Genomic DNA, 25,871 nt, shown 5'->3' on the forward strand with positions numbered 1-25,871 from the left:
TCTTCTGTATATCACAGGCCACCAGCACTAAACCAAAAACAAAACTAACCTCCTCTCAGAGTTGGTGACACTCTAGAGTCGACAGCCCCCGTCCTGTTCAATCGGAGTTTTGCCATGTGCTTCCCTGGCAGCAGCATCAGGATCCAAAGAGAGTTGTAGAAAATGGTAATGCAAACCACGGAGTAGCATACAGGTCCCAGGACTAATATACACATCCCAGCTACGCTTGCTTCACTCATGCATATATCCCCATTAACTTCAATGGGAATAGGATTGAGACCTGTTGGGCCCTTCCATCCCTGACTCCAGTGGTTCTGAGTAATCCTGTCTGACTCAATGCATTTCCAAAGCCTCCCTGGGCAGAGCAGGGAAAGCACCACATGAGGGACTGACTGGACCATTAATTTTAAAAAAAATGTAAAATTATTCCAAATGTTCTCTAGGAAAGGATCTATTTGGGGATTTTTTAAAATAGTTTTCCTTTGCTCACTTGCCACACATAGCTATTATAACGGATTGAGTTTCCCAGGGGTATGGTGCCGGATGGGGAATCCTTTTAAATGTGTGTCTCTGTCCTGGCCATTTGGTATGTTTTGTTGTTGTTGATAAAACCCCAGAGCAAGGAAAGTCAGCTTCAGAAAAGGGATCTAGGATTTCTGTTTTTTACAGTAGTTACATGCTATCCTGACCACATGGTATCAAGCAAAAACTATTCTTTCCAAGACAAGCTCTGGTTCCCCAGCTCTTTTTCTTGCTGAAGGAAGGTGATCCCATATTACTGGTTTCCTGACATTTTGCAAACATGGAGCTGCTTTCCCCAAATTTTCTCTTGGATGATCAGGTGTTGGCTGTCTTCTTAAAATCTTGGTTCTAAGCCTGGCATTCTCTTTGCAGCTGTCTTTAATGAAATCCAGAGGTGGCTCTCTGACATTCTCTGTGTGGCTGTATATGATAAAACATAAGATTTCAGTCTCGGGAGCCTAATTCTGAGCTAATTCAGTTAAGTGCTGCGCCATTTACCAGCTACACCAGAAGATATAACTGCTGAAGGAAGTTTGTGGTGGGACTGTGAATAGACAATGATGGTCTAGCTGCAAAACCATGGGAAATTTCCTGCCAGGTGATTATGCTTTCCGGTGAGTCCTACTGTATAGCCAGAATATGCCCCAAATGCTACCTGATTATTTATCACTTTTAATGGGGGCATCACCAGAACAGCAGCAGCATGGAAGGTGGAGAACCTGGAAAGGTTCAAGCTGAAGGAGCTGAAACATGACTACAAAGCATGAAGAAGACATGAGAAGACAGGTAGTTGAAGACTACCTTTGGGTTCTTATTGCAGTGTAGAACGTAAAGGCTTTTCCTTTGCAGAACAGAACACTTCAGTGTAAAGCAAGCAAACAAGGCACCCGTGGTGGGCTGAAACTTGGCTTTGCTCATGGCTGAAAGGGTGCACCTCTGGCAGGCCGGCAGTGAGACCATGCACTGTGCATGGGCACTGGTTCAGGGCCACTTCTGAACAACAGAGATTGACAAATGAAAAACTATGTGGCTGGGGGGCAGGGGAACACATCAGAATTTTTTATTTTCAAACCTCAGAAGTGGGTTTCTGGATTTGTTCAAATGTCAGGCGAAGCTTTGGGCTGCGTGAACGACCTTTCACTCCGTGACAGGTTACCCCCCACTCCGGGGTGCCACCTGATGTACAGGGGTACCACTGAGCCTGTCTGTTTCACCTGTCAGGGCTCCCTTACGTTGTCCTGCTGAGCCAGGCCCTCAGGCCTCCTCCAGTGCACACAGGTGGGGACACACCCCGCTGCAGAAAGACACAGACACTGAAATCAGCTCTGCATGGCAAGACTCAGCTAGGGAATTGTCTTGTCTTGTGCTGCACAGAAAACTGTACAACTTAAGCTCATAAAAATCACCCCCCTTCCCTCAGTGTGGAGGAAGATATGCGCAACTTTTTGCCCCTCCACCCCCCCAGTTATGGATTCCACAAACTGAGTTTCGAGAAAACAAAATAAGTTTATTATCTACAAAAGATAGATTTTAAGTGATTATAAGGGATAGCAAACAGATCACAGCAGATTACTGACCAAATACAACAAACACACAAACTAAGCTTAATACGTTAAAGAGACTGGTTACATGTACTAATTTCTCACCCTAAATGTTTTAGGCATTTCTTTCACAGGCCAGACCCCTTTTCCAGCCTGGGCTCAGTCCTTCTCCGCCCCCCCTTTCTCTTTGCTTCTTAGATGTTTCCAGCAGTCATCCGGGGTGGGGATTTGGTGAAGAATGAGCCCTGATTAACTCACTTCCCTGCCTTAAATAGGATTTACATGAGGCAGAAATCCTTTGTTTCCCAGTTTGATCCCCACCCCTATTAGTGGAAAAATACTAATAATCCAAGATGGAGTCCAGTACCAGGTGACATGATCAGATGACCCTGCAGTGTCAAAACAGCCAGGAGTCAAAGTTTGTTTGCAGCATCCCAGGAAGTTCTCAGGAAGGTGGGAGATTAGCATCTTCAAAGTCCTATTGTTCTCCCTAATGGCCCAGCCAGGCTGACAGCATTCTCTCTGGTGGGCATTCCCCAGGTGTAAACACACTTGCAATAGTTACATAGTCAATATTCGTAACTTCAGATACCGAAATGATACATGCATACAAATTGGATAATCATATTCAGTAAATCATCACCTTTCCAATGATACCTCACATGACCCATCTTGTACAAAACACATCTTAGTTATGCCATATTCACATCATAACAATATCTCTATTAAGAATGGTTTCAGAGTAACAGCCATGTTAGTCTGTATTCGCAAAAAGAAAAGGAGTACTTGTGGCACCTTAGAGACTAACCAATTTATTTGAGCATAAGCTTTCGTGAGCTACAGCTCACTTGCATCCGATTGTAATGCATCCGATGAAGTGAGCTGTAGCTCACGAAAGCTTATGCTCAAATAAATTGGTTAGTCTCTAAGGTGCCACAAGTCCTCCTTTTCTTTTTTCTATTAAGAATGTGGGACGTAGTGTGACAACCCCTTCACCTATATGTATCACTGACCAAGGGATTTGTTCTGCCCTGGAAGTATCTCTGAGAGGGGGAGTTTACAGAGTGTCCCTCCTAAGAGCTCTGCATACATGCTCCTTTCTGCAGTGCGGAGAGACCTTTTCCTTTCCTCCACACACACACAGATCCCCAGATGCAGTGTAACTAGCAAGGTCCCTGTCTCTGGGGTGGCAGGGCCAGGATTTGGGAGGGTGACATTCTCTGGGGATGACAGTCTATATATTGTGAAGCAGAGGCAAACACATGCATACACCTGCCTTTGTCCTCCCCGGAGGCAGCCTGCAGGAGCCATGCATGGGAGTTCATGCAGCCCGGAGGCTGTGGTAGGATCTGTGAAGAGGTCTCTGCTACTGCCCAGTGAAGGTTATTGGAGAAGATGATCGACCTGTCTCCTGCATTGCTCCCCAGTGCACAGCCCAGCTATTCAGGCTGCGCTTTGGGATCTGTTTGATATATGCTGCAAATTCAGAGAGACACTATTTATTACCAACAGGAGAGTGGGTTTGTGTGTGGGGGGAAAAAGAGGAGGGAGAAAACCTGGATTTGTGCTGGAAATGGCCCAACCTGATTATCATACACATTGTAAGGAGAGTGATCACTTCAGATAAGCTATTACCAGCCGGAGAGTGGGCTGGGGGGAGAGAAAACCTTTTGTGGTGGTAAACACCCATTTTTTCATGGTTTGTATGTATAAGAACATCTTCTGTATTTTACACAGTATGCATCTGATGCAGTGAGCTGTAGCTCACGAAAGCTCATGCTCAAATAAATTGGTTAGTCTCTAAGGTGCCACAAGCCCTCCTTTTCTTTTTGCAAATACAGACTAACACGGCTTCTACTCTGAAACCTGTATTTAGGTACATGTAGTGCTTCAGAGTAGATACTCGCTACAGCAACAGGAGAGGTTCTCCCGTCCCTGTAGTTAATCCACTTCCCTGACAGGTGGTAGGTAGGCTATGGAAGAATTCTTCCGTTGACCTAGAGTTGTCTACACAGGGGGTTAGGTCAGCTTAAGTACATCTCTCAGGGGTGTCGATTTTTCACGCCCCCGAGAGATGTAGCTATGCTGGTGTAAGCTTCCAGCGTAGACCAGCCCTCAGTATAAGCTCCGGGCAAGTCTGCACTGCAAAATTAAGTCGACCTAAGTTACGTCCACGTCCAGCCACCTCAGGAATTAAATCGCTTTTGCGTGTCCACACTATGCTCCATGTGTCGGTGGTATGCGTCCCCACCAGGAGCACTTGCACTGATTAACTGTCAGTGTAGGGCATTGTGGGACAGCTTCTGAAAAGCAGGAACAGTTAATGTAAGCAACGCAATGTCGACACTGACACGGTGTCAACCTAACTACATCGGCCTTAGCACTACGCCTCTCACGGAGGGCAAGTCACACTGGAGGGAGCTACATTTTCATGTAGATGCTTACAGAGATAGGTCTACATAAGCTGCCTTACATCGACTTAACTCTGGAATGTAGAACAGGGTTCAGCCATGAGACCTATCCTCACTTGCTAGTGAAGTCAAAGGGAGCCAAAGGTGCTCAGCAGCTTGCAGGATTGGGCTTGTACAGGCATCTCTCAAATTAGGATGAAATATTGTTATTTAGAGAACTAATTGCTTTCTCACTCCTATTGTTAGACAATCACTGATAAAACTACAACTGGAAAAGCCCGTGTAATGGGGAATTTGAGCTTTTTCAGGAGTAAGGAAAATAAGGCAGACATCTGATCCCTACAAGCGGGACAACAATTCAGAGGAACAAAGTATTTTATAGCTTTTTTTTGTTACTGTGGTTTCCATGGGAATTTCTGCAGATCATAACTTGTCAATTTAAAGCAAACGGAGCAAGACCTAGAGTGAAAACTTGAAGCTCAAATTCATCTACTGCTCAGGACTTCTTTGTCTGGGATGAGGAGTGCTCCAGGCTGTGAAATATAGAACATCATGAAATAGGATATGATACCTGTGTCATCTCCCTTATAGCCTGTAACCTAAACAGTTTAGTAACACAGCTATGATTCAGAAGCAGGAATGCTCCCAGGTCTTTGCCGTTTGCTGCAGCTGAAAACTCATTTCAGACATGGAAAAGATTGTATCTCAAAAACCAAAAATGAAAACAAGATACTAACCATACATGACTGTACAAATTCTGTATGTGAGGTTAAGAAGGCAGCTGTAAAAAAAGGAACTAGAGACAGAATTATATTAGACTTCTTTCAATCTTTCATTGTATCTAGAAGAGCATCCAATCATCTATATTCCTATTGATTGGTACCCTTGCATAATTTATCTCTCCTCTTTAACTTAACACCCTGCTTGTTCATTACATTTCACCTTTATGCCCATATAGGATTTACTGGTCTCTACTGCATTCCTAATCTCTCTTCATATCTCCGCTCTTAAATTTGTTCTGTCAGTGTTGCATATACATTTGCCATAGAAAGTTTTAAGACGGAAAATTAAACTCTCCAAGTGCTATATGTTACACAGATATCTGAGCTCCGAAAGTAAAAAGGATATACCAAAAGGACAAATCTTATCCCAGAATCCACTGAGTTCAGTGAGAATCTTGCATGTGCATCCGAAAAGCCAAATTATTTGTCCTTTGCCAAATCTAAGATGCACCATTGTCTTTTCTTGAGATCATCATGTGCTTTTATGGCCAGCTTTTCAAATGGGCCTCTCAAACTATACATGCAAATGTTTCTTGTACATGTGTCCACCAACATGTACAAGTCAGATGAGCATGCACACATAAGGATAGTGAGAGACAGTTACCTAGTTTGCAACACACATGTTCTGAACTTGTAAAATTTAGGGTGTGCATAATTTAGAATCCAGTTTGAAAATTTGGACCACGTGTGTACATTGTGCATTATGACATGTTGAATGTTTAAAATTGCTTTTCAGCATGATGTGTGGTCACATCTGACACTTCTTCCCTCTTCCCCCAAATCATCTCTGAAGCATGTTGTTTTTTGATATACCGAATGCTAGCGATGCTGGAAAGGAAGTATTGTGTAAATAGAATTAAATTGCTGTTTTGTAATTGGCAACAGACTTTGTTTTTCAATGATTCACCAAAACTTGGGTAATCAGTACCTAGACTCAGACTATAGGTCATTCACACTAACAGACATATGCACTAGCCCTCCTCTAAACTTCCACATCCTGTTTGCTCATTAAAAAGCCTAAATTCAATAAAACCCCCGTTAATAGAAAATGTCCTCCAGCTGCTGTGCCAAAGAAGCCTAGGTATAAACTGGTGGGCCAGCTCACCAGCCAGTGCATCAAATAAAGCTCCCAACAGCATCTGAGTTTCGGTCCCTTTCTTCAGGGATGGGTTTATTCCTCAAAACAAAACAGTCCAACGCAAGTCAACCAGTTCCTTTTCCCCTGACCCAAGGTCTCCTACAGATCTCCCTCCCAGCTGAGCTGTTTGTTGGCCTTGATCTAAGGACCAGGTGACCTACAGGCTATCACCTGATCCCTGGCCTCAGACCCCTCACCCGGGAGGCTGTGGGTTAGTCACAGGTAGGGCTAAGCCCACCTCTCTTAAAGGGCCATTCTACCCTGTGGTATGAGCAAGCCATGAAAAATACTTAAATATCAATCTACTGTGAGAACACATTATACAATATTTATATTTTCAAAGTTCTTTACAAACATTAACTAACTAACCCCTGTGAGATAGGGACATGCTTATTATCCCCCTGGAATACATGGGGAAACTGAGGTAGTTGAGGCTAAGGTTCCTTATTCAGGAGAGCACTTAAGCATGTGTTTATCTCCAATCACATGCCATTGAAGTCAATGGGATGTAAACACTTTTTTTTTTTCCCCTGAGGAGGAATGGACTTAAGCATGGGCTTCCCTAAACTGGGGTCCCGGCAACGCACCCAAAGGCCACAGAGCAAGACATTACTGAATGAGCCAGGACTGGAGTGATGGGGTTCGCCACTCAAACACAAGGCTAGATTTGTCATGACTAGGATTCAGCACTAGGTCAGTTGTACTGAGCACACTGTAGGAGTGATTTATACTAGGTCCTCTGCCTGGCAACTGACTGAACGCTGTCCCGCACTATTTCATTGGCTTGCTTGAGCCAGGTTACCTAATCCCTCCAGCAGTGTACATGCAATCCAAGCAAGAGCCTTCCACCACCCTGGAAGGCAGGAAAGCAGCAGATCTCATGAAGTCTACTAGGGCATATCTTACCTATATGTGAAGTCCTTTGATACTATTGCTTCTCATAATGATGAAAGGTGGGGTCTGTTGGAATGATTACTTAATGCTACTGGGACTTCATTGTGTTTATTAATGATGTTAGGGTACTTAGAGTTATGGATCCTTTTATTATTATTATTTTAAAATCTAAATAAATGCAAACAAATATTATCATAGGTATTCTATTAAGCCCTAAAGGCCAGCTCAGAGGTGGAAAAAATATTAATTTTTTTGTATTACAGAGTACAAAATAATACAGAAATAAGGCTGGTTTCAAAAGAAAGTAATTTTATTGTTTTTAATTTGAATTTTGTTGCAAAAGTGTTTATCAAGTTATAAGGTTTGTTGCCCTCCCCTTCCTTTTTCACCTTTTCCCTTTGTCCTCCATGTTTCCATTTTACTTCTGAAAAGGAGGTGCAGGGAAAGGAAAAATTGAAAACCAAAAGATTTTTGGTTTGGGGTTCCGTTGAAAAGAGGTAAAACTTTAAGAAGAATAGACAAAAGTGTGTGAAAAGTTTCCATTTTTGAAACAGAGCCATTTGTCAATGAAAAGAATATTTTTTCCTTGGAAAAATGTCAACTAGCTGTATTATGTTGACTAGTACCTCCCCTGCATGAATGGTCAGTGGGGCCACTTGTGGAGTAAGCTGGTACCAGAATCTGGTTTTAGGAATGGCTAGACAGCACCTGGGTGGTATCTGGCAGGTGGCATATTACAACACCTACCCACCTCTAATCTTCAGTATTCATCTTTCTTTGATTCTGCTTTCAGAGCCTTTTTTTGCTTGTTGATTGTGCTCTCGACTGTATAACTGCTGCTTCTCTCTCTTTCTCGATTTGTTTCTCCCTTGCAGTTCTATCTGACTGGCCTTGTTGTTCCTCCAAAGCTTCTCCTTTTCCCCATGCACTGTCAATCTATCAGCAGCTCAGAAGGACCTGGTTCTCTTCGGTCCCTGGTATCCCAGAAGACTTTGGCATCACTGCTTCTGAGTCACTAATAAGCCCTTCCCCAAAAAAAAAACCAACCAATCTCAAACAAACCCATAACTATATCTGCACCTTTTGCAAGCAGGTATTTCTGACGCATAGAACCTTAATTACAGTGAAATCCTGGATTGTCTATTATCTTAATGTAATTTATCGTATTAGCTGTAGTTTGTTTCTTACAGATGTTTCAGTTTAAGGTTGGGAAAACAATTTTGCTGCTGGATAGAGTTGTGGTGCTTGGCCAACATAATCTGGCCTCTCAGAGCTGGCTAAAATTTGATCAGTTTATGTGCTGCCTCTCTGATGTCCCATCCCAGAATGGGACTGAGCAGTCACAATTCCTTGTTCAGGCCCCCGAATCCTGCAAAGACTTACACATGTGATTGTGGAACTACTCGCAGTGCGTAGAGCGAAGCATGTGTATCAGGCTATGCAGCATCAGGGCTGTCATTGGCAACAAACAGCTGGATCAGTTCTAACCCGGTATTTGAAAAGTAATACTCCCAACTGAGTGAATAGCTGGCAATATGCGCAGCCCAACGTTCCAAAGGTATCCGTAGCTTGAAACTGAACCTGTGGCCTTAGGGGGTATGTCTACACTGCAGTTAAAAACTCACAGCTGGGCCATGCCGGTTGACTTAGGCTCCCGGGGCTGTTTAATTGCAGTATAGACGTTTGGGCTTGAGGTGGAGCCCAGGCTCTAGGTCCCTGCAAGGTGGAAGGGTCCCAGCATTTGGCCTGCAGCCCAAGCCCCAACAGCTACATTACATAAACAGCCCCACGAACCACCGTCAGTGGTCTAAGGATGTCTAATTGCAGTGCAGACATACCCAGAGACTGTTTACATTCAAACTTGTATCGGTTTAGTTAAACTGGTGCAAACCTGTGTAGACACACTTATTTCAGTTTAGCTTAAAACCGTTTCTATTTGAAATAAGAGCACCCACAGGCACATTGGTTTAAAAACAGTTCTTAAGTTAAATTGGTTCAAATCTGCATGTGGACAAGCTGTTAGACATAGGGTATGTCTACACTACATCTGTGACAACGGCGCAGCTACGGTGCTGCAGCTGTGCCGCTGTCGTGCAGTCACGTCTTGCACGGACGGAAGGGGTTTTCCCGTTAATGTAGTCAATCCACTTCTCTGAGAGGTGGTAGTTAGGTTGACGGAAGAATTCTGCCATCCACCTATCCACCTCTACATAGGGGGTTATGTTGGCTCAGGGTGCAACATTTTTCACAGCTCAGAGCAACATAGCTAGGTCGAGCTAATTTTAAGAGAAGTTCAGGCCTTAGACTGTAGGCGTAGGGGGCTAGATTCTCATTTTCACCATTCTGGCAGTGTAAATGGATGTCGTTTTCAGTGTGAAGGGGCATTAATGTACATGAGAACAAAGGCCCTTGGGGTCAAGAGTTATGCCTTAACGTAAATTAAAAGTTAGATCAATAAAGCTATGTCACTCAGGGGCGTGAAAAATTGCACACCCTTAGCATTGTAGCTATGCAGGCCTACCCCCTGGTGTAGACATGGCTAGGTTGACAGAAGAATGCTTCCATTGACCTGGCTACTGTTGCTCAAGGAGGTAAAGTTGCTACATAAAATATCCTCCAAGATATTTTATCACATTTCTTCTTTCTTTCTTGGCTTCTAGATTTTGAAGAAATCATGCATAGAGATTCTTGCAGCGGAGCCTTCCAGTATATGTGCAGGAGGTAAGTTTAAACCAGCCCTCCGTGTTTACCAGTGCAACTGTCTCTGTCCACCCATCCCTGATCCCTAAGGAGCCCAGAACAATTGAGTTAACTGGACTTAATTTCTAAAATATTTTGCTACTTTTGTGAAATTTCACAAAACGAGATTTTTTTTTTACTCAAAATTAAGGAAATTAAAAACAACCAAGCTCAGTTCTGAAAACTAATCTTTTTTTAATCTAAACTATGACCTTAACTTTGATCTAAACAATGACAACTCAAAGCAGCCCATTTTTCATCAAACAGTGCTAACCTTTATGCAAAAATGCTGTGAAATTTCAAAGCCAGACTGCAAAATCAGATCATCTTTGTGAGGAGACAGATTTGGAGGTTTTCAGACTTCATTGTGAATATTTCTTACACTCTGCTTTACTATAAACAGTACACGCTGGCAAGCAGCAAACCCCTCTAGGTTAGCCTCGCTTCATATATTGTCAGAGTATAAATCAAGAGTGGGATTTTTTCCAAAGCACTCAGTTAGTCTCACCCTGCTCCCATTACAGTGAATGTGAAAACTCCCTAGCAGAGGTGGGTCTTGAACAAAAGGTGACACAAAAATTTTCTGGAACCCCTGAGAATGATTTTAAGTGGCCAGTTAAGACACCATACGCTTGACTGACATTGAATTGTGCTGATCCCTTTTCCAGTGCTCACTCTAATACAGTTATACCATTTACTTTGAGGACTAAAAGTCCCTGGGAAGTATTTCTGTGTTCAGCAAAATCCAACCCCAATCTGTACAAACTTGTATTCAGCTGTGACACTCTGAGTAAGTTTCCCAGACCTGAAGAACCATAAACTCAAAAGTTTGTCTCTCTCACCAACAGAAGTTGCTCCAGTAAAAGTTATTACCTTGCTGCCTTGTCTCTTGAATATTATGGGACCAACATGGCTACAACTGCACTGCATATAAAATCCAACCCCCTCAGACTGGAGCTTGAGAGATGCTCTCAGCATCGTCCAGCTACTCTCCATATGATTCCAGATCCAGCTTCTTCCCATGAATTTTGTTAATTTTGCAGAGTGGATCCCAATTGTTTAATGAAGAACAGTCCTTTAGATAGAGGGGCCAGGACCAAAGCCAAAATGTGCAGAGCAACACAACGATTCAATGGTGAACTCTGCCAAAAAAAAATTCCATTTCATAATTTTGAAAGCCAGTTGTAATTAGTTCTTTGTGTTTTCAGTTCAGAAGCATCTGTTCGATTCATCTTTCTTGAGTTTCCCACTATTGGAGTGACTGTGCATCTGCATTGCTAGCAATGAATTGATGATAAGTTGAATTTAATAAAGAAATGATTGTGTTTTAATTGCAAAGTCAAGGTCCTGAAAAGAAAATGCCCATAACTTTCACATTCAGTTATCCTTACTGTCATTTTTGGTTTTAGTTAATGCTGAGACTTAGTTGATCTGAGTGAGTTTGTCCAAGGCTTATTATTTGCTCCCCCCTCTTCTGTCCATTTAAAGCATTCTTGCTGAAAATCTGGACTGCATCAGTAATGACCTCTTGCATTTACAGAGACGCATTCACCCAAAAGGACTACAGAGCAATTTTAAAAATGCTATTCAAATGATATACAGGAAACTCTCTATTCACCACTGAAATGCAATTGAATCTGGGCTGAACACAACAGGAACCTTGACCGAGCATAGTAACAGTGTATAAAAGTTTTGGGAAAGAAGTGAAGAAGAGTACTAGGTCTCACTTTCTATTCCATTTATACATAGTTTATGAAGGGTTAGTAAATACTTAACAGATGATTTATTAACTGGTTCATCAATTGCAATAGATTGTTATAGAGTTCATTAGTTACTTATATTCATGGCTTATAATCTGCAACACCTTTTATGTGCTTAGAATGATCTACAGCACTACATCTATAAATCATGTCACTAACATGCTTGTAACATCTATTAGCCACAGGGAAACCATTTACAAATGGAGCAGCCTTAATGTGACTGAATACTGTATCCAACTGAAACAGCAGAGGGAAAATATAGGAAGACATTATGTAATGACTCAAGTTAGAAATTGTCCAGGATGCCACAGAGGGAGTGATGTTAACCCTGAAAACTGCCAAGGGACTTTTTACTGAGCACGGTTACTCATCCAAGACCGCAGTGTTATGCCTCTTAACACATGCTGGGTACCAATTCAATAATAACACAATGTGCCAGCAATGCTAATTTGAGCAACAAGTCATTACTGCTTGGTGAGTGAAATGGGGCCCAAATCCTAAAGTCTGGGTTCAGACAAAACCTGTATTGAGTTCAAAGTGAAGTGGGAGTTTTCCCCGGAGTGAGGATTTCAAGCTTAAGCTCACAGCTAGTAAAAATGCAAAGAGTTAGATAAATCTTAATTGAATTAGTTTCTCTGAGAATTACAAAGGGACGAATTATGGCAGCTATAGCTCACAGTCTGTGTGAGAGAGGGCACTCTTCCCCTAGTGTGCTTATGAAGAGCGTGGCCGTAATTTGGCTGCAGGCCTGGGGAATGCAAGGTGGGGGCCCAGAAAGGGTCTAGACTAGATCGGGCCGTGATCCCCACACCCTGTACGTATTAGAATGGCATCACTGTGTGCAGGGCTGGCTACACCTTCCTGTCCTCTCTCTGGTACCCTGGAGGATTATGATTTAGGATATGTCGACGCTGCCCTCAGGAGACACACCCGAGGTAGTTAGATGAAAGCTCGCTCACGTAACAATAGCAGTGATGCTGTGGCAGCATGGACGGCTGTAAGGACTAGCCCCGCCTGCCTGGGAACATATTCCAGAGCCTCTGCTCATGCTGCCTTGGCTTCACTGCTCTTGTTACTTGAGCTAGTTTTAATCTAGTTACCAAAGCTAGCTCGGGTATGTCTACATGTGCTGTAGTCACATCTCTGATGATGGGGCAGACATTACCCTTAGGCTGGCACACTGGCTCCAAACACTGCGGTTTGAGTGCTCTACCTTGTGGTGTTCAGTGATCATGCAGCACTTAAAGTGCTTGCAAGAGCTCTGCTTTATTCTGTGTCCGCTTCCAACAGGCTGTGCCTAACAAGAGCTTCACAGTGTCACTCCCAGACATTCAGTCTGGGAAGCCCAGCCCTTAAAGGCACAGTCCCCAATACCACACACCTCACTCCCACCCTAGGCTCGGTCAGTTAGCAGCAGTGACGCCCCATTCTGAAAAAAGAAAAGGAGGACTTGTGGCACCTTAGAGACTAATCAATTTATTTGAGCATAAGCTTTCGTGAGCTACAGCTCACTTCATTGGATGCATACTGTGGAAAGTATAGAAGATCTTTTTATACACACAAAGCATGAAAAAATGGGTGTTTACCACTACAAGAGGTTTTCTCTCCCCCCACCCCACTTTTCTGCTGGTAATAGCTTATCTAAAGTGATCACTCTCCTTACAATGTGTATGATAATCAAGTTGGGCCATGTTAGTCGCTAAGGTGCCACAAGTACTCCTTTTCTTTTTGTGAATACAGACTAACACGGATGTTACTCTGAAACCATTCTGAAAAGTTAGTCTCCATACTTGTTTGGTTTTGCATAAATATAGAAATGTGATAGTCATCACTGGGCCTGTTAATTACAGTTCCAGACTGGATACATTATCACAAAGGTTTTTGTACTCTACTGTACTTGGAATCCCATCCCATACGATTTCCATAATTGCTCCTAAGGATTTTACATCCCCTACCCTCCAGAGCTCAGCACTGCTCCCCCTGTTCTTCTTGAATGATCTTGGACAATACAAAATGGGATTAAAAGGCAGCCTGCTTGGATAGATGTGCTGGGATTGTTTGCAGCTGACCCCTTACTGGCTATAAGAAAATGAGACCTGGAACAGAGCCCAGATTCCAGAGCGAATATGCTATTCTGACAGCTACAGTGCAGGAGTCCCTCAGGGTAATTAGATAAGATGGAGCTATGTCAGCAGGTGAGCATCTCCCTCTGATGTAGCGCTGTCCACTCTGGTGCTTTTGTCAGTGAATCTTATCTTGGTCAGGGGGTTGTTTTTTCACACCTCTGACCAACAAAAGTTTTGCCAACAAAAATGCTAGTGTAGATAAAGCCGGATGCATGGTGAGACTGATTTACAAGTGCCAGGTTTCAGAGTAACAGCCGTGTTAGTCTGTATTCACAAAAAAGAAAAGGAGGACTTGTGGCACCTTAGAGACTAACCAATTTATTTGAGCATGAGCTTTCGTGAGCTGCAGCTCACTTCATCGGATGCATACCGTGGAAACTGCAGAAGACATTATATACACAGAGACCATGAAATAATACCTCCTCCCACCCCACTCTCCTGCTGGTAATAGCTTATCTAAAGTGATCATCAAGTTGGGCCATTTCCAGCACAAATCCAGGTTTTCTCAAACTCACTCTCCTGCTGGTAATAGCTCATCCAAACTGACCACTCTCCTTACAATGTGCATGATAATCAAGGTGGGCCATTTCCAGCATAAATCCAAGTTTAACCAGAACATCGGGGGAGGTGGGGGGTAGAAAAAGACAAGGGGAAATAGGCTACCTTGCATAATGACTTAGCCACTCCCAGTCTCTATTTAAGCCTAAATTAATAGTATCCAATTTGCAAATGAATTCCAATTCAGCAGTTTCTCGCTTTCTCCTCGTTGCTACTGTTGGTTCAGCTCCAGTTGCAGCAACACTGGAAGTAAGATTGTAGCCAGGGATCCAGGAGTCTGCAGGTGCTTTAACCACATTATCCAACCATGCTTGCTCAAAGCAGGTCTCTGCTCACCGTGGGGCTTAAAATGCGGGTGGTGTTTAAAATGTCTAAGCTAGCACTCCTTTTGCAGCTACCCACCAGTAGAGCTGAACAGGTGGTATAATGCAGCAGTAGGAAAAACGTCAGCAAGGCCTTGGGGAGCATTGGGGCTGGGATTGTGACGAGCATGTCCATCCACGTATGCTAGATTTCCCCACCGGTGCAGGACTAGACACAGTCTAGCTAAGCATTTGTGTCCGTCTTGCACGCTAGTACTGTAGCGTGTGGGACAGACGCATGGAGACTGGGACAGTTTTGCAGGTTTCTAGGGAAATGGTCAAAATTTGCCATATGGAAAATTTTCCTTCCTCTGAAAAATATGGTTTCATCAAAACCAAATTTTCCACAGGGAAATGTCAGCTCAGGTGAAAACTTTTGATTTTTCCTGCAGAAGATGTTGAAATGAAAATGTTTGTTTCAAGTCCACTTAAAATGTTTCATTTCAAGTTTTGGGTTTAAAAACCCCCAAATTGTTAAGTTGAAAAATGAAACAAAAAATTTCATTCCATTTTGAACGGTCAATTCAAAATGAAAATCTTTGTTTTTTGAATCAATTTCAAACTTGCCAGGGGAAAACTGAGAACTTTAGACTTAAAAATTTCATACCAAGGCCTGGCATACATTACAGGGTAAGGTTGATGTAGGCTGCCTTGCATTGTCCTGAGTGTGGAAGTGTCTTCACTTAAATCGGACTCCCGATGATGTAAATGCCTCTCTACGCCAGTTTAGTAACACCCCCTCCCCGAGCGACGTAGAGTCATGATTGATGTAGTGAGGTCGACGCAGTGTCAGTGTAGACGCTACATTGGTTACATCGATTGATACTGGCTTTTGGGAGCCGTCCCAAATTGCCCCACACTGCCAGTACAATCGCTGCAAGCACTACGGGTGAGGACATGCACTGCTGACACAAGGAGCAAAGTGGAGACATGCACAAATGGTGTAACTACTGCGGCGGCTATATGCCGACATAAGTTAGGTCGACTTAATTTTGGAGTGTAGACATGGCCCAGGACGTTTCATTAGACGTTTCTTTCAGGAAGAAAATGTATGTTGTCTGACCAGCTCTAACTGGTCTCTGTTATTACTGACATGAGGCAAATAATCCATTTCATCTTTGCTTCAGAGTCGTTCCAAGTCGTGGTGAGAGGGAATGGTTTCCGACACGCCCGGAATGTCGATCGAGTGCTCTGCAGCTTCAGGATCAATGAAACGGTTACTGTCAGTGAGTAGTTTGTTGTTATATCTTCACTAGTGGCTGTTTTCCTCCAAAAGACTTTGACAATTTAGTCCTTTGGGGATTGTCATCCTGAGAGGGAGAGCTCTTGAATGCAGGGTGTTGCAGCTCAGGGCTAGTACCTGTGTTGCAGTGAACTGAAAGAAAGCCACTCCCTGGGCATGGTTTCGTCAGGTATAAATGAGCAGGGAGGTGCACATCAATGAGGGACTAACACTGTTTGGTGGACAGGCCGTGTGAATGCAGAATGCTGTATCCCAAATAAAAACACGTCTAAGTTTTCCTGGCAACCACGGCAGCCTTTGCTGCATCTCGCATGGGTGGAACAGAGCTGGCCCTAAGTGGATTTTATAGCTAATAGCTAAGAACTGCATAAATTGGCTCCAGATGCACTGAATAGTTCAGCACTCTTTTCATTGCTGCTATGTCCAATATGGGCAAAAGACAAGACGGCCTGTTCTATTGGTTTAAAAGTTAAACAGATTATGCCAAGCAGCAAAATTTGAGAGACGCTCATCCTTCCTCCTGGCCCCAGGCCACAATCAGGAAAATGGAAATAGGACCCTTACCCGTCCCTGAGCTCCCATGAAAGATTTGATCCGTTTTTAGGAGTTCCATCAGGAAGAGATGACATTCATGTCACAGGATAAACCCAGTGTTTTGCCTGTATAAGACTTGTGACTGTGAGTATCTGAATGGAGACACTTGAATCGTGGGGGAGTAAAGATATCCTTGTGTATGTATATGCGGGTTCCTGGGTAGATATTGTGGGAAGTGTGTCTAGAGCGGATCTGTTTCTCCTCTTGCTTTTTATTATTTGTATGCTTAGGAGCCCCAGTCATGGAGCAGGACCCCATTGTGCGAGGCACTACACAAACACAGAACAAAAAGACAATCCTGGCCCCAAAGAGTTTACAATCTTAGACCTGCCTTATACCAGTATAACTCCATTGGCCTCAGTGGTTTGACTCTTACTTTACGTGAGTAGAAGAGAGAGTTAGGCCCAATGTGTAACAAGCAGTCAGTGCTTTGGGCTTCACTTGGGTGAAAGGAGCTATTGAGCCTTAAGATATTTTTATGTTCTGACTGCTCTGGTATTCCTGTGAGCCAACTAGGGTTTGAGAACCAAATGACGTAGCTCATCTCTAACACCATAAGGGAGGGGAGAATTCATCTTGCATAATGTGGAACCAATGCAAAAGCTGATAGATTGAGAACAGGGCTTGACCCTTCAAAGAATATAATTTTTTTTTAAAAGAACCCTCTTACAATACATCAAAGTCAAATGGCCGAGCACTGGACTTACTCACTCTTGTTTGGCACAGTTGCATCAAGCTGGACAGCTTTCCTGGCAGCTGAGGTTTCCTGATCCTTGTAATAGCCCAAGTGTTGATGATGGCGCTGAATGGTGTTGAGCTAATTGGCTGATTCAAAGGAAATTAACACCAAGCGCTTGCACGCAGAACTCATCTGAGCACATTGAAGGTCCCACTTCTCCCTTTGGGTGTCTGTGTAATTTGCTAGTTAAAGCCTAAGAGCAGCTTGCCATGGCTGTCTGCCTTGCAAAGAATGGGGGTGAGAGGTCAGGACAGGTATGCTTGCGCATCTGAGACTTAAGGACTGTAACTTGTGTCTGATTCTTCCAATGTTATATTGCTTGGTTGTAAGCAGAATATTTAGTTGGTCATAGGTTAACGGTTTCCAACCTGGATTTATTTTCTCTGAGACAGTAGGAAGGGAAGTAATAGGGCTCAGGTGAGCGCTGTCAGTGGGAAAGCTGGAACAGTGAGGTGGGGAAGGAGAGGCAAGCAAAAGCACTCATGGGAACAGGGTGAGTGGGGCTCCTTGAAGAGGCGGTTGGTCCGCACACAGATATCAACATCAGTTGTACCAACTGGCCAGCGATGGGAGCTGCAGCTGCATACTGGGTGCAACAGGTGAGAGGTGGGTTTCAAGAGGAAGAACTGCAGAGCCAGCTCTCGGATTCTTGCTTTCCTTTATGAGCCCCCAAAATAAAACTGACACTTATCAGAAAATCCTGGACTCTGGATCTAGGCCACATGAAAGCACTGAGCCTTGTCTGGCTTCTACCTCAATGATGGGGCTGAGCCACAAAGTTTCCTGCTCAGATCTGAAGTGCTCCAAAACTCAGGGGAGTTGAGATCAAGGCTTTGGTTTGGGCCCCTCTCTGTTATAAAGTCTCACATAGCTCTGCTCTACAGATGGGAAGGAAATTACTTTTTTTTAACCATTCAAATTTAAAGAAAAATGAATCTTTGGTTTCATTTTTTTGCTGACCATTTTCTTAGACTCTTGTTTGGGTTTTTATTAAAAAAAAAAGTCAATATAAAGCCAAAAAAGTCAGGTTTTGGTTGCTGAAAACTGAAAATTATTTTAGTTTTCCGGTTTTTGCTTTCAATGAGAATATGAAAATTTTCTGCAAAACCAGAATTTTCTCTGTGTGAAAATTTCCATTTAGGTAAAAAAATATTGATGGGGAAATTTTGACTTTCTCTTTGCTGTTCCAGGGCCTCATTCCTGAGCATCCTTTGGGCCTGAGAGCCTTTTAGGAGACCCAAGTCTTCACAGCCCTTTGATTTTTAGAAGAATAGTCATGTGAACATGTTCAACAGCATTCTAATTTTGGGAGCACACAAGGGGAGGATTAACAAAGTGTGTGAGGGAGGGGGGGATTAAGGATCGGACTGGCTGTTTTGTAATCAAGAGGCAGTTTTGTAATCTTATTCTTCCCTCTCTTCCCATGGCTGAGAGGACAGAATCCTTGCTGTGTTGCAGATTCTGAACACTTAACAGTGCTGGGTCTGAACCACCACTAGAAATCCAGACCCTGCCCTGAGAATTTGGGGTGTTCATATCCTGTATCCACTTCCAAGTTTTATGGCTTGATCCCGTATGGCTTTAGTCAGTAAGTGTGATGGCCAGAATCAAGAAAATCCAGAATAACAATGGGCAGAAGTGTGTGTGCGTAGGGGGGAGGAGAAAACTTGTAAGTGTCAAAACTGAAAGTCCAGATGCTGTCTGTTTTATATGAGCCATTTCATCTATCCCTAGTTTACAATAGCATTACCAGTTCCACTCCATCTAGCTTCCACAATGGCAGCAGTACAGTGAATTTGCTTTGCTAGTTTCCATAAGAACAAGGAGCAGCTGGGCATTGATTGTGCAGAGCTGTGGGAACGTGGCCCCACTAAGTGACTAATGAGGAAGATTCAGTACATTGAGAGAAGAGTGTTTCCATATATGTTCCTTGCTGCTCTTTTCCCCTGACTAGAGTGACGGTTGAAGGGATTTCAGTTTTGTTTTTTTTAATTTTTTGCCCTGAGTTTGTAAGTTTCTGTTTTGAAACAACCTTCTGCTTCAAGAGCTGGGACTCAGAAGGAGAACCCTGAATCTGCACTACAGGGCAATTGGAAATATGGTCCTTACCTTGATGTTTGGACTTCAATTATTTTTTGAAATATTGAAGATACTTAGCATTTTTCAGCCAAAATGATCAAAACACCTCCTAGATCCAGATAAATTCACTACCCCCATTTTAGAGATGGGGAACCTGAGGCACAGAGGGGGCCGTGACTTGCCCCAAAGGAGTCAGTGGCAAATCTAGGAGAAGAAACTGCTTGTGCTGACTCCCACTCTGATATCCTAGCCAGTGGTCTATGGTGTGTCCCTTTTGAAGTTAGTGTTCAGGTTTTCTGAAACCCTTTTTCCATTCCTAGGAGATATTCCATCTGTCTACCTACATAGCTGTCTCTCTGTGAGCCATACTTGCATGGTTCATATTACTGTAAAGAGCTCATGGGGTGATATTTGTCCTCACAACACCCCTGTAAGGCAGAGCAGTGCTATTATCCCCATTTTGCAGATAGGGAATTGAGGCATGGAGAGACAAAGTGATTTGCCCAAGGTCACCGGCAGAGCTGGGACTAGAACCCAGCTTTCTAGAATCCCAGACTGGCAACCTAACTGCTCGACCATCCTTCTTCTCCCAAGTATCTGTGAAGACTCTTCAATAATTTATCCCCATTTTCCTCTGGAGCAGACTGGAGAATACCGTCAGCACTGTCTCACAACAGCTGTGATATCTATCTCCCGATGATGTTAACTGTGACACACAATCTATATTTTAACCTGCCTCTCCTCTGTAATTGGCTGCCTTGGCCTCGGCTCGCTCTGTGGCCAGGCATTCCAGCAAGCGTCCAAATGTCTTTTATGAAACTGTAATGCTGTCAGTCAGCTTTATGCTATTCAGTGCATTCTGCCCATTGAGAGATAAAATTCTAGCTTGCCAAGAGGAGGAACCAGTTGAAGTGAATGTAACCTCACTCCCAAACACTGTGACCTAGTAGTTAGACGGCTTGAAGAGGATTTCTTCCACCACTTTTGTTTGTTTGCTGTATCTATCTAAATGGGTATTTATAAAAGCATCCATCGTCATAATATCTAAGCAGCTGCCAGAAGGGAATAACCTCTATTATCACAACAACTCAGGGGCCTACACATCTAACATCTCCTTCCAGTGCCCCTGTAATGCGAAGCCAAAGTCCTCTATTACCTAGAGACCTGGTATAGTGACCATAGAAATTGTCCCCTCCCAGCCAATATGCATCAACCCTGATCTGAAGAGAAGTCCCCTGCGGGCAAAGGGCGTAGCTCAGTCTCTCTCAGGTAGTCCTTGGCACCTTGTGCTATTTGCAGCTGATTATTTTGAGGCAGATACTAGGAACTGGGCCGAGATCCGTCAACTAGATTCTCACAGCCCTGGTCTGGATTTGATTTGGTAACCTAGAGATGAAAGGTCGCTCACCCCACTGCCTAGCCAAGGAGAAAAGCTAATACCCCTGAGCCAGCCACCTCCTTGTACTGGAAACTCAACAGATTCTGTCTGGGGTTCTTGGGCCAAATTCTCTACCAGTGTAATATTGGCACAGCTACTGTAGCTTTTAGCTGTGCTGACTTTTACCCAGAGAGGATTTGACCTGTTGTTATTTTTAATGCAGCACTGCAGACCCAGCCTGCTCTTTTGCTGTGTTTTTGTGACACTTGGCTGTAACAGGTTTAAAATATGAATTAATTCAGAATATGTCTACACTACAAAATTAGGTCGATTTTATAGAAGTCGATTTTTAGGAAGCGATTTTATACAGTCGATTTTGTGTGTCCCCACTAAGCGCATTAAGTCAGCGGAGTGCGTCCACAGTACCGTGGCTAGCGTCGACTTTTGGAGCGGTGCACTGTTGGTAGCTATCCCACAGTTCCCGCAGTCTCTGTTGCCCATTGGAATTCTGGGTTGAGCGTCCAATGCCTGATGGGGCAAAAACATTGTCGCGGGTGGTTCTGGGTACGTGTCATCAGTCACCCCTCGCTCCCTCCGTGAAAGCAATGGCAGACAATCATTTTGCGCCCTTTTTCCTGGATTGCCCTCACAGACGCCATAGCATGGCAAGCATGGAGCCTGCTCAGATCACCGCTGCAGTTGTGAGCATTGTAAACACCTCACACATTATTCTGCAGTTTGTGCAGAACCTGCAAAAGCAGGCAAGGAGGTGACGATAGCGCGATCACGATAGTGATGAGGACATGGACACAGGCTTCTCTCAAAGCTCGGACCCAGCAGCTGTTCAATGCGAGAAGCCGCTGGGGATGGCGTAGCACTGATCAGAGGAGAGCAGAGCAGGATTTATAGCCTGCGGTAGGGGGCAGGAATCCCAATTTCCAATCTCAGGGGCTGCAGAAAGAGTTGTCTTTCCTGACTAGGTCTCAAAGAGCTGGACATTGTTATAGCAAGTCCCAGACCAAGGATTCAGCAGGGGCAGGTTGAGAGCCCTCCACTCCTGGGGAAATTTCACTCTGAGCCCCTAGTGTTATACAAGAAACTGCAGGTGTTTTCTCACTCCTTTTTCCCCTCTGTCCCCTTCCCCGACTTTCTTTACCTCCCTTCTCCCCATCTCTTGCTCTCTGTAAGAATCCTACAAGGACCATGGTTAAAAAGTGAAAGGAAAAGTCAGTGAAACCAATATTCCAATTGTTATTGCTGCTTGCTGTGTGCTCCACCATATCTGTGAGGGTAAGGGGGACGTTTATGGCAGGGTGGGAGGTTGAGGCAAATCACCTGGCGGCCGATTACGCACAGCCAGACACCAGGGCAATTAGAAGAGCACAGCTGGGCGCGCTGCGCGTCAGAGAAGCTCTGAAAACCAGTTTCATGACTGGCCAGGCTACGGTACGGCAGTTCTGTTTGTCTCTCTTTGATGAGCTCACCACGCTGGCCAAACAGGAAATGAAATTCAAAAGTTCCCGGGGCTTTTCCTGACTACCTGGCTAGTGCATCTGAGTTGAAAGTGTTGTCCAGAGTGGTCACAATGGAGCATTCTGGGATAGCTCCCGGAGGCCAATACTGTCGAATTGCGTCCACAGTACCTCAGATCTGGAACGACGATGTCAATTTTAGCGCTACTCCCCTTGCTGAGGTGGAGTACAGAAACCAGTTTTAAGAGCCCTTTAAGTCGACAAAACCACGTTGGTTGCGTGAACGGATTTAGTTTTAATTCAACCTAACGCGGCTAAATTCGACATAATCGCGTACTGTAGACCAGGCCTCAGTTAGGGTTTAATGGGAACCAGATGGGGGCTGGGTAGCTCAGCTGTTTTGTTTGTTTGAAACCTCTCAGCATCTGATTATATCAGGCAAGACGCTTATTTTAAAGATAAGATGAAGCCAGCAGTTCCTAAAATCTTAGATCAGCCGAAATGAGACTCAAAACAAGATGGACAAGACTCACTGAGGTCATTAAAGCCATGGAGCTAATAGATTTCAGTATATATTTTATTGGGATTATACACAGAATCATGGAAATACAGGGCTGGAAGGGACATTGAGAGGTCATCAAGTCCAGCCCCCTGCTCTGAGGCAGGATCAAGTAAGACCATCTCCCTTGCTGCAGGTTAAGCCCATTACTTATTGGCGAGGGATGATGGTGAGGAGAGGTGAGAGAATCAACTTGTAATATTCATAGTTACAAGATGAAAAATAAAAATGGAGAGAAGAGGAACATCTGCTAAAGTTGTGAGTGACCGGCTGAGCTGGACTGTGGTCAGCTGTACATCCCCCAGCAGGATTTTTCTGCGGCTGGCAGGAACTGTTAGAAACACTTTCAGATTGTACGGGCTCAAATGGATTTATCCAGAGAGATTCTAATTACAATCCACACGAATTACCTGTGTTGTCATTCGTTCTTATTCTCCAGGATCGCCTGGATGTCCCAAACAAATTCAGTGGACTCATTGTTCAGGGCATTGTACATGCACATAGCAAGAGACAGTCCCTGCACCAAAGAGTTTACAAGTTGACTAGCCAGACAAAGAGTGTGAGGGAAAATAGAGGTGAAGTGACTTGCCCAAGGTCACACAGCTGGTTAGTAGCAGAGCCAGGGGTAGAACCTGTGTCTTCTGATGATTAGGCCAGCACTTGGTCAACAGGACCGAACAGCTCTTTACCTTAATGCAGCAGAGTGAGCTAGCCATGGCGTGGCACCGGTAACAAGGAAGGAGAAAATATCTCAGGATAGAGATGTGACATCCTGTTTCCATGCATGCAATTGGCATCAGAAGAGAGGCAAGAAACAACAGGAACAGGACCACGCATGTATGTGCTGGGTACCAGCAGGGAGTAAGGTTTATGGTCCGAACTGCACAGACCAGCATATCCACCAGTTCCTCATGCAATTCCTCCTGACTTTCTGTCTTCCTGCCTTCCCTCTTCCTCTGGCTGCGTCACACTCACTCACTCTCCACAGCTCCATGCGGCCTGGCCTCCCTTAGTGCAAGAGCCATTTGCTCTGCAGCTTCTGTTTTCTAATCTGTGTCTGCCTGGTGGACTCACCATCTCGCTTTAAGCCTTTACTGAATACGTGTCTCTCTACCCCTGCCTAAGCCTCTCTCTCTGCCATGGCGTTGTTGAACTCTATAACGGCGTTGTTGAACTCTATGAGCAAACACCATACCGTGTAATGGGATCCAGGTTGTTTGAACAATGCTATAGGAAATGCAGCTGCCTTTCCCAAGACAGATTACGTGCTCATGGAGTTATGGTATTTAGCTTGGAGTAATGCACCACGTCAGGACAGGTTGTGGATAGAGTACCGTCCAGGGAATTAGAAAGCCAGGGTTTGGCCACTGGTCTGCTGTGTGACTTTGGGCAAGTCAGTCCCTCTCTCTCTGTTTGTCTGTGTAAGCTCTGTAGGGCACCTCTGTGTTTGTGCAGTGTCTTTGTTAATAATAAAACAATATATATGGAGGGGCCATGTTAGCTGTACAGGACCATTATGGAAATATGGCATTCTGGAGTTCTTAAAGCTTTCTTCTAAGCTTCTTATATAGAGTATATGCTACCCCTCTGAGCCATCAGCTATTAGTGAAAGCAGATTCACCCAGTGGTAATACAATGCCTGCCAAGTTTCATCAGCAGCCTTTTTAAAGCATGTGTTTGTCATTTAAAATAAAATCCCAAGTATGACAGATGAACCCGTCGGAGTAAACATCCATCCTGATCCTTTCACTCTAGCTACAAATCATGCAGAATGTGACATCACAGCTCTACACTTTATCCATCCCCTTCCAAACATCCCCTAAATATCCTCGCAATGGCTTTGGGTTTCAGAGAGCGTGGCTCCCTATACAAAGCAGGGAAATTATAGCATGATTTCATCATGGCTTTCATTACAGCATTAGCAAAACATTCATTTCTTACTTACAGGGTCTTTTAGTAGGCAATTTCTCTAGCTCCGAGAACACACCAGTGTCTCTCTTTCTGCATTCCTACCTCCCCACAAATGGGTTTCAAGTCAAAAAAGGGTCTGTTCTTGGAGGGCTATCCTAAGCAGTAGAATGGGAGGGAAAAAAATCAGCCAGGATAAACAAAGATCACTGTTTGGTAGATGGTGTGAAGATTTCCAAGGTATTTTCTTGACCCTCCCCGCCTTTTTTTTTTAATCTCTGCCTGGTGTCGAAGGAATAGCTGAAGAGTTAAAAGGCTCAAGATTGGCCAGTCTTAAACACTTCCCGAAGAAGCATCTAGGATGCAGCATAGAGCAGATGTTCCAGTGGGAGCCTGTTGCTTCAGGAGTCACTGCAGAGACTATTATTAGAATTTGAATTGTCGTAGCCCCAGCCCCATTGTGCTAGGCACTATACAATAGATGATCCCTGGCCCCCAAACAATCCAATGGTCAAACAGGGAAACAATGGGTCCCATCGAGGCTGGATGATTCTCGGGAAGATACGCTTTAGGCAAGTGAAATAAATGAAGACTCAGGCACTAAGACCAAGATGAAAAGAAGTGATTAGTAGGGAGTTGAGACACGATAAAGAGACGTGAAAGTGCTGAGCTTTCAGGCCCCTTTGCATTGGGTCTCACTCAGAAATAGAGACACCCCAAATCATTTGAGAGTTATACGCTCTGTGAGACAGCGTTTTTTTTTCTGTTCCGCGTTTGTACAGTGCCTAGCATAATGGGGTCCTGATCCATGACCAGGGCTCCTAGACACCACTGCAATGCAAATAATAAACAGTAACTATCACTGGTTAGTTTTTAAAATCCTTGTCTTAGCTTTCATGCAGTCCCCATTCGTTCTGTCTCTACATAGTTAGCTTCTAGCCCAAAGCTGGCCTGCTTCTGCACTGCATGGTTATATGAAAGTAGTTCTAACTTTTTTTTGGTGGCTCTGCTTGGGTCATCTTGCTCCTTTATGTTCCATCAAAAAACCCATTCTGAGCTTCCTGTG

The 25,871-nt window shown here is 44.0% G+C and overlaps 1 protein-coding gene across 1 annotated transcript in view; it reads left to right on the forward strand.

The window, feature by feature from the left end:
* The window catches only part of ANTXR1 (ANTXR cell adhesion molecule 1), a 181,156-nt gene that overhangs the window by 31,231 nt on the left and 124,054 nt on the right, over nucleotides 1–25,871 (forward strand). Inside the window, exons 9-10 of the mRNA XM_073325259.2 lie at nucleotides 9,949–10,009; nucleotides 15,961–16,059. Of these exons, the coding sequence (XP_073181360.1) occupies nucleotides 9,949–10,009; nucleotides 15,961–16,059 (160 nt within the window). The remainder of the gene's footprint in view (nucleotides 1–9,948; nucleotides 10,010–15,960; nucleotides 16,060–25,871) is intronic.

This window comes from Lepidochelys kempii, chromosome 26, assembly GCF_965140285.1.
Source record: "Lepidochelys kempii isolate rLepKem1 chromosome 26, rLepKem1.hap1, whole genome shotgun sequence".
In the NCBI taxonomy this organism is placed as follows: Eukaryota; Metazoa; Chordata; order Testudines; family Cheloniidae; genus Lepidochelys; species Lepidochelys kempii.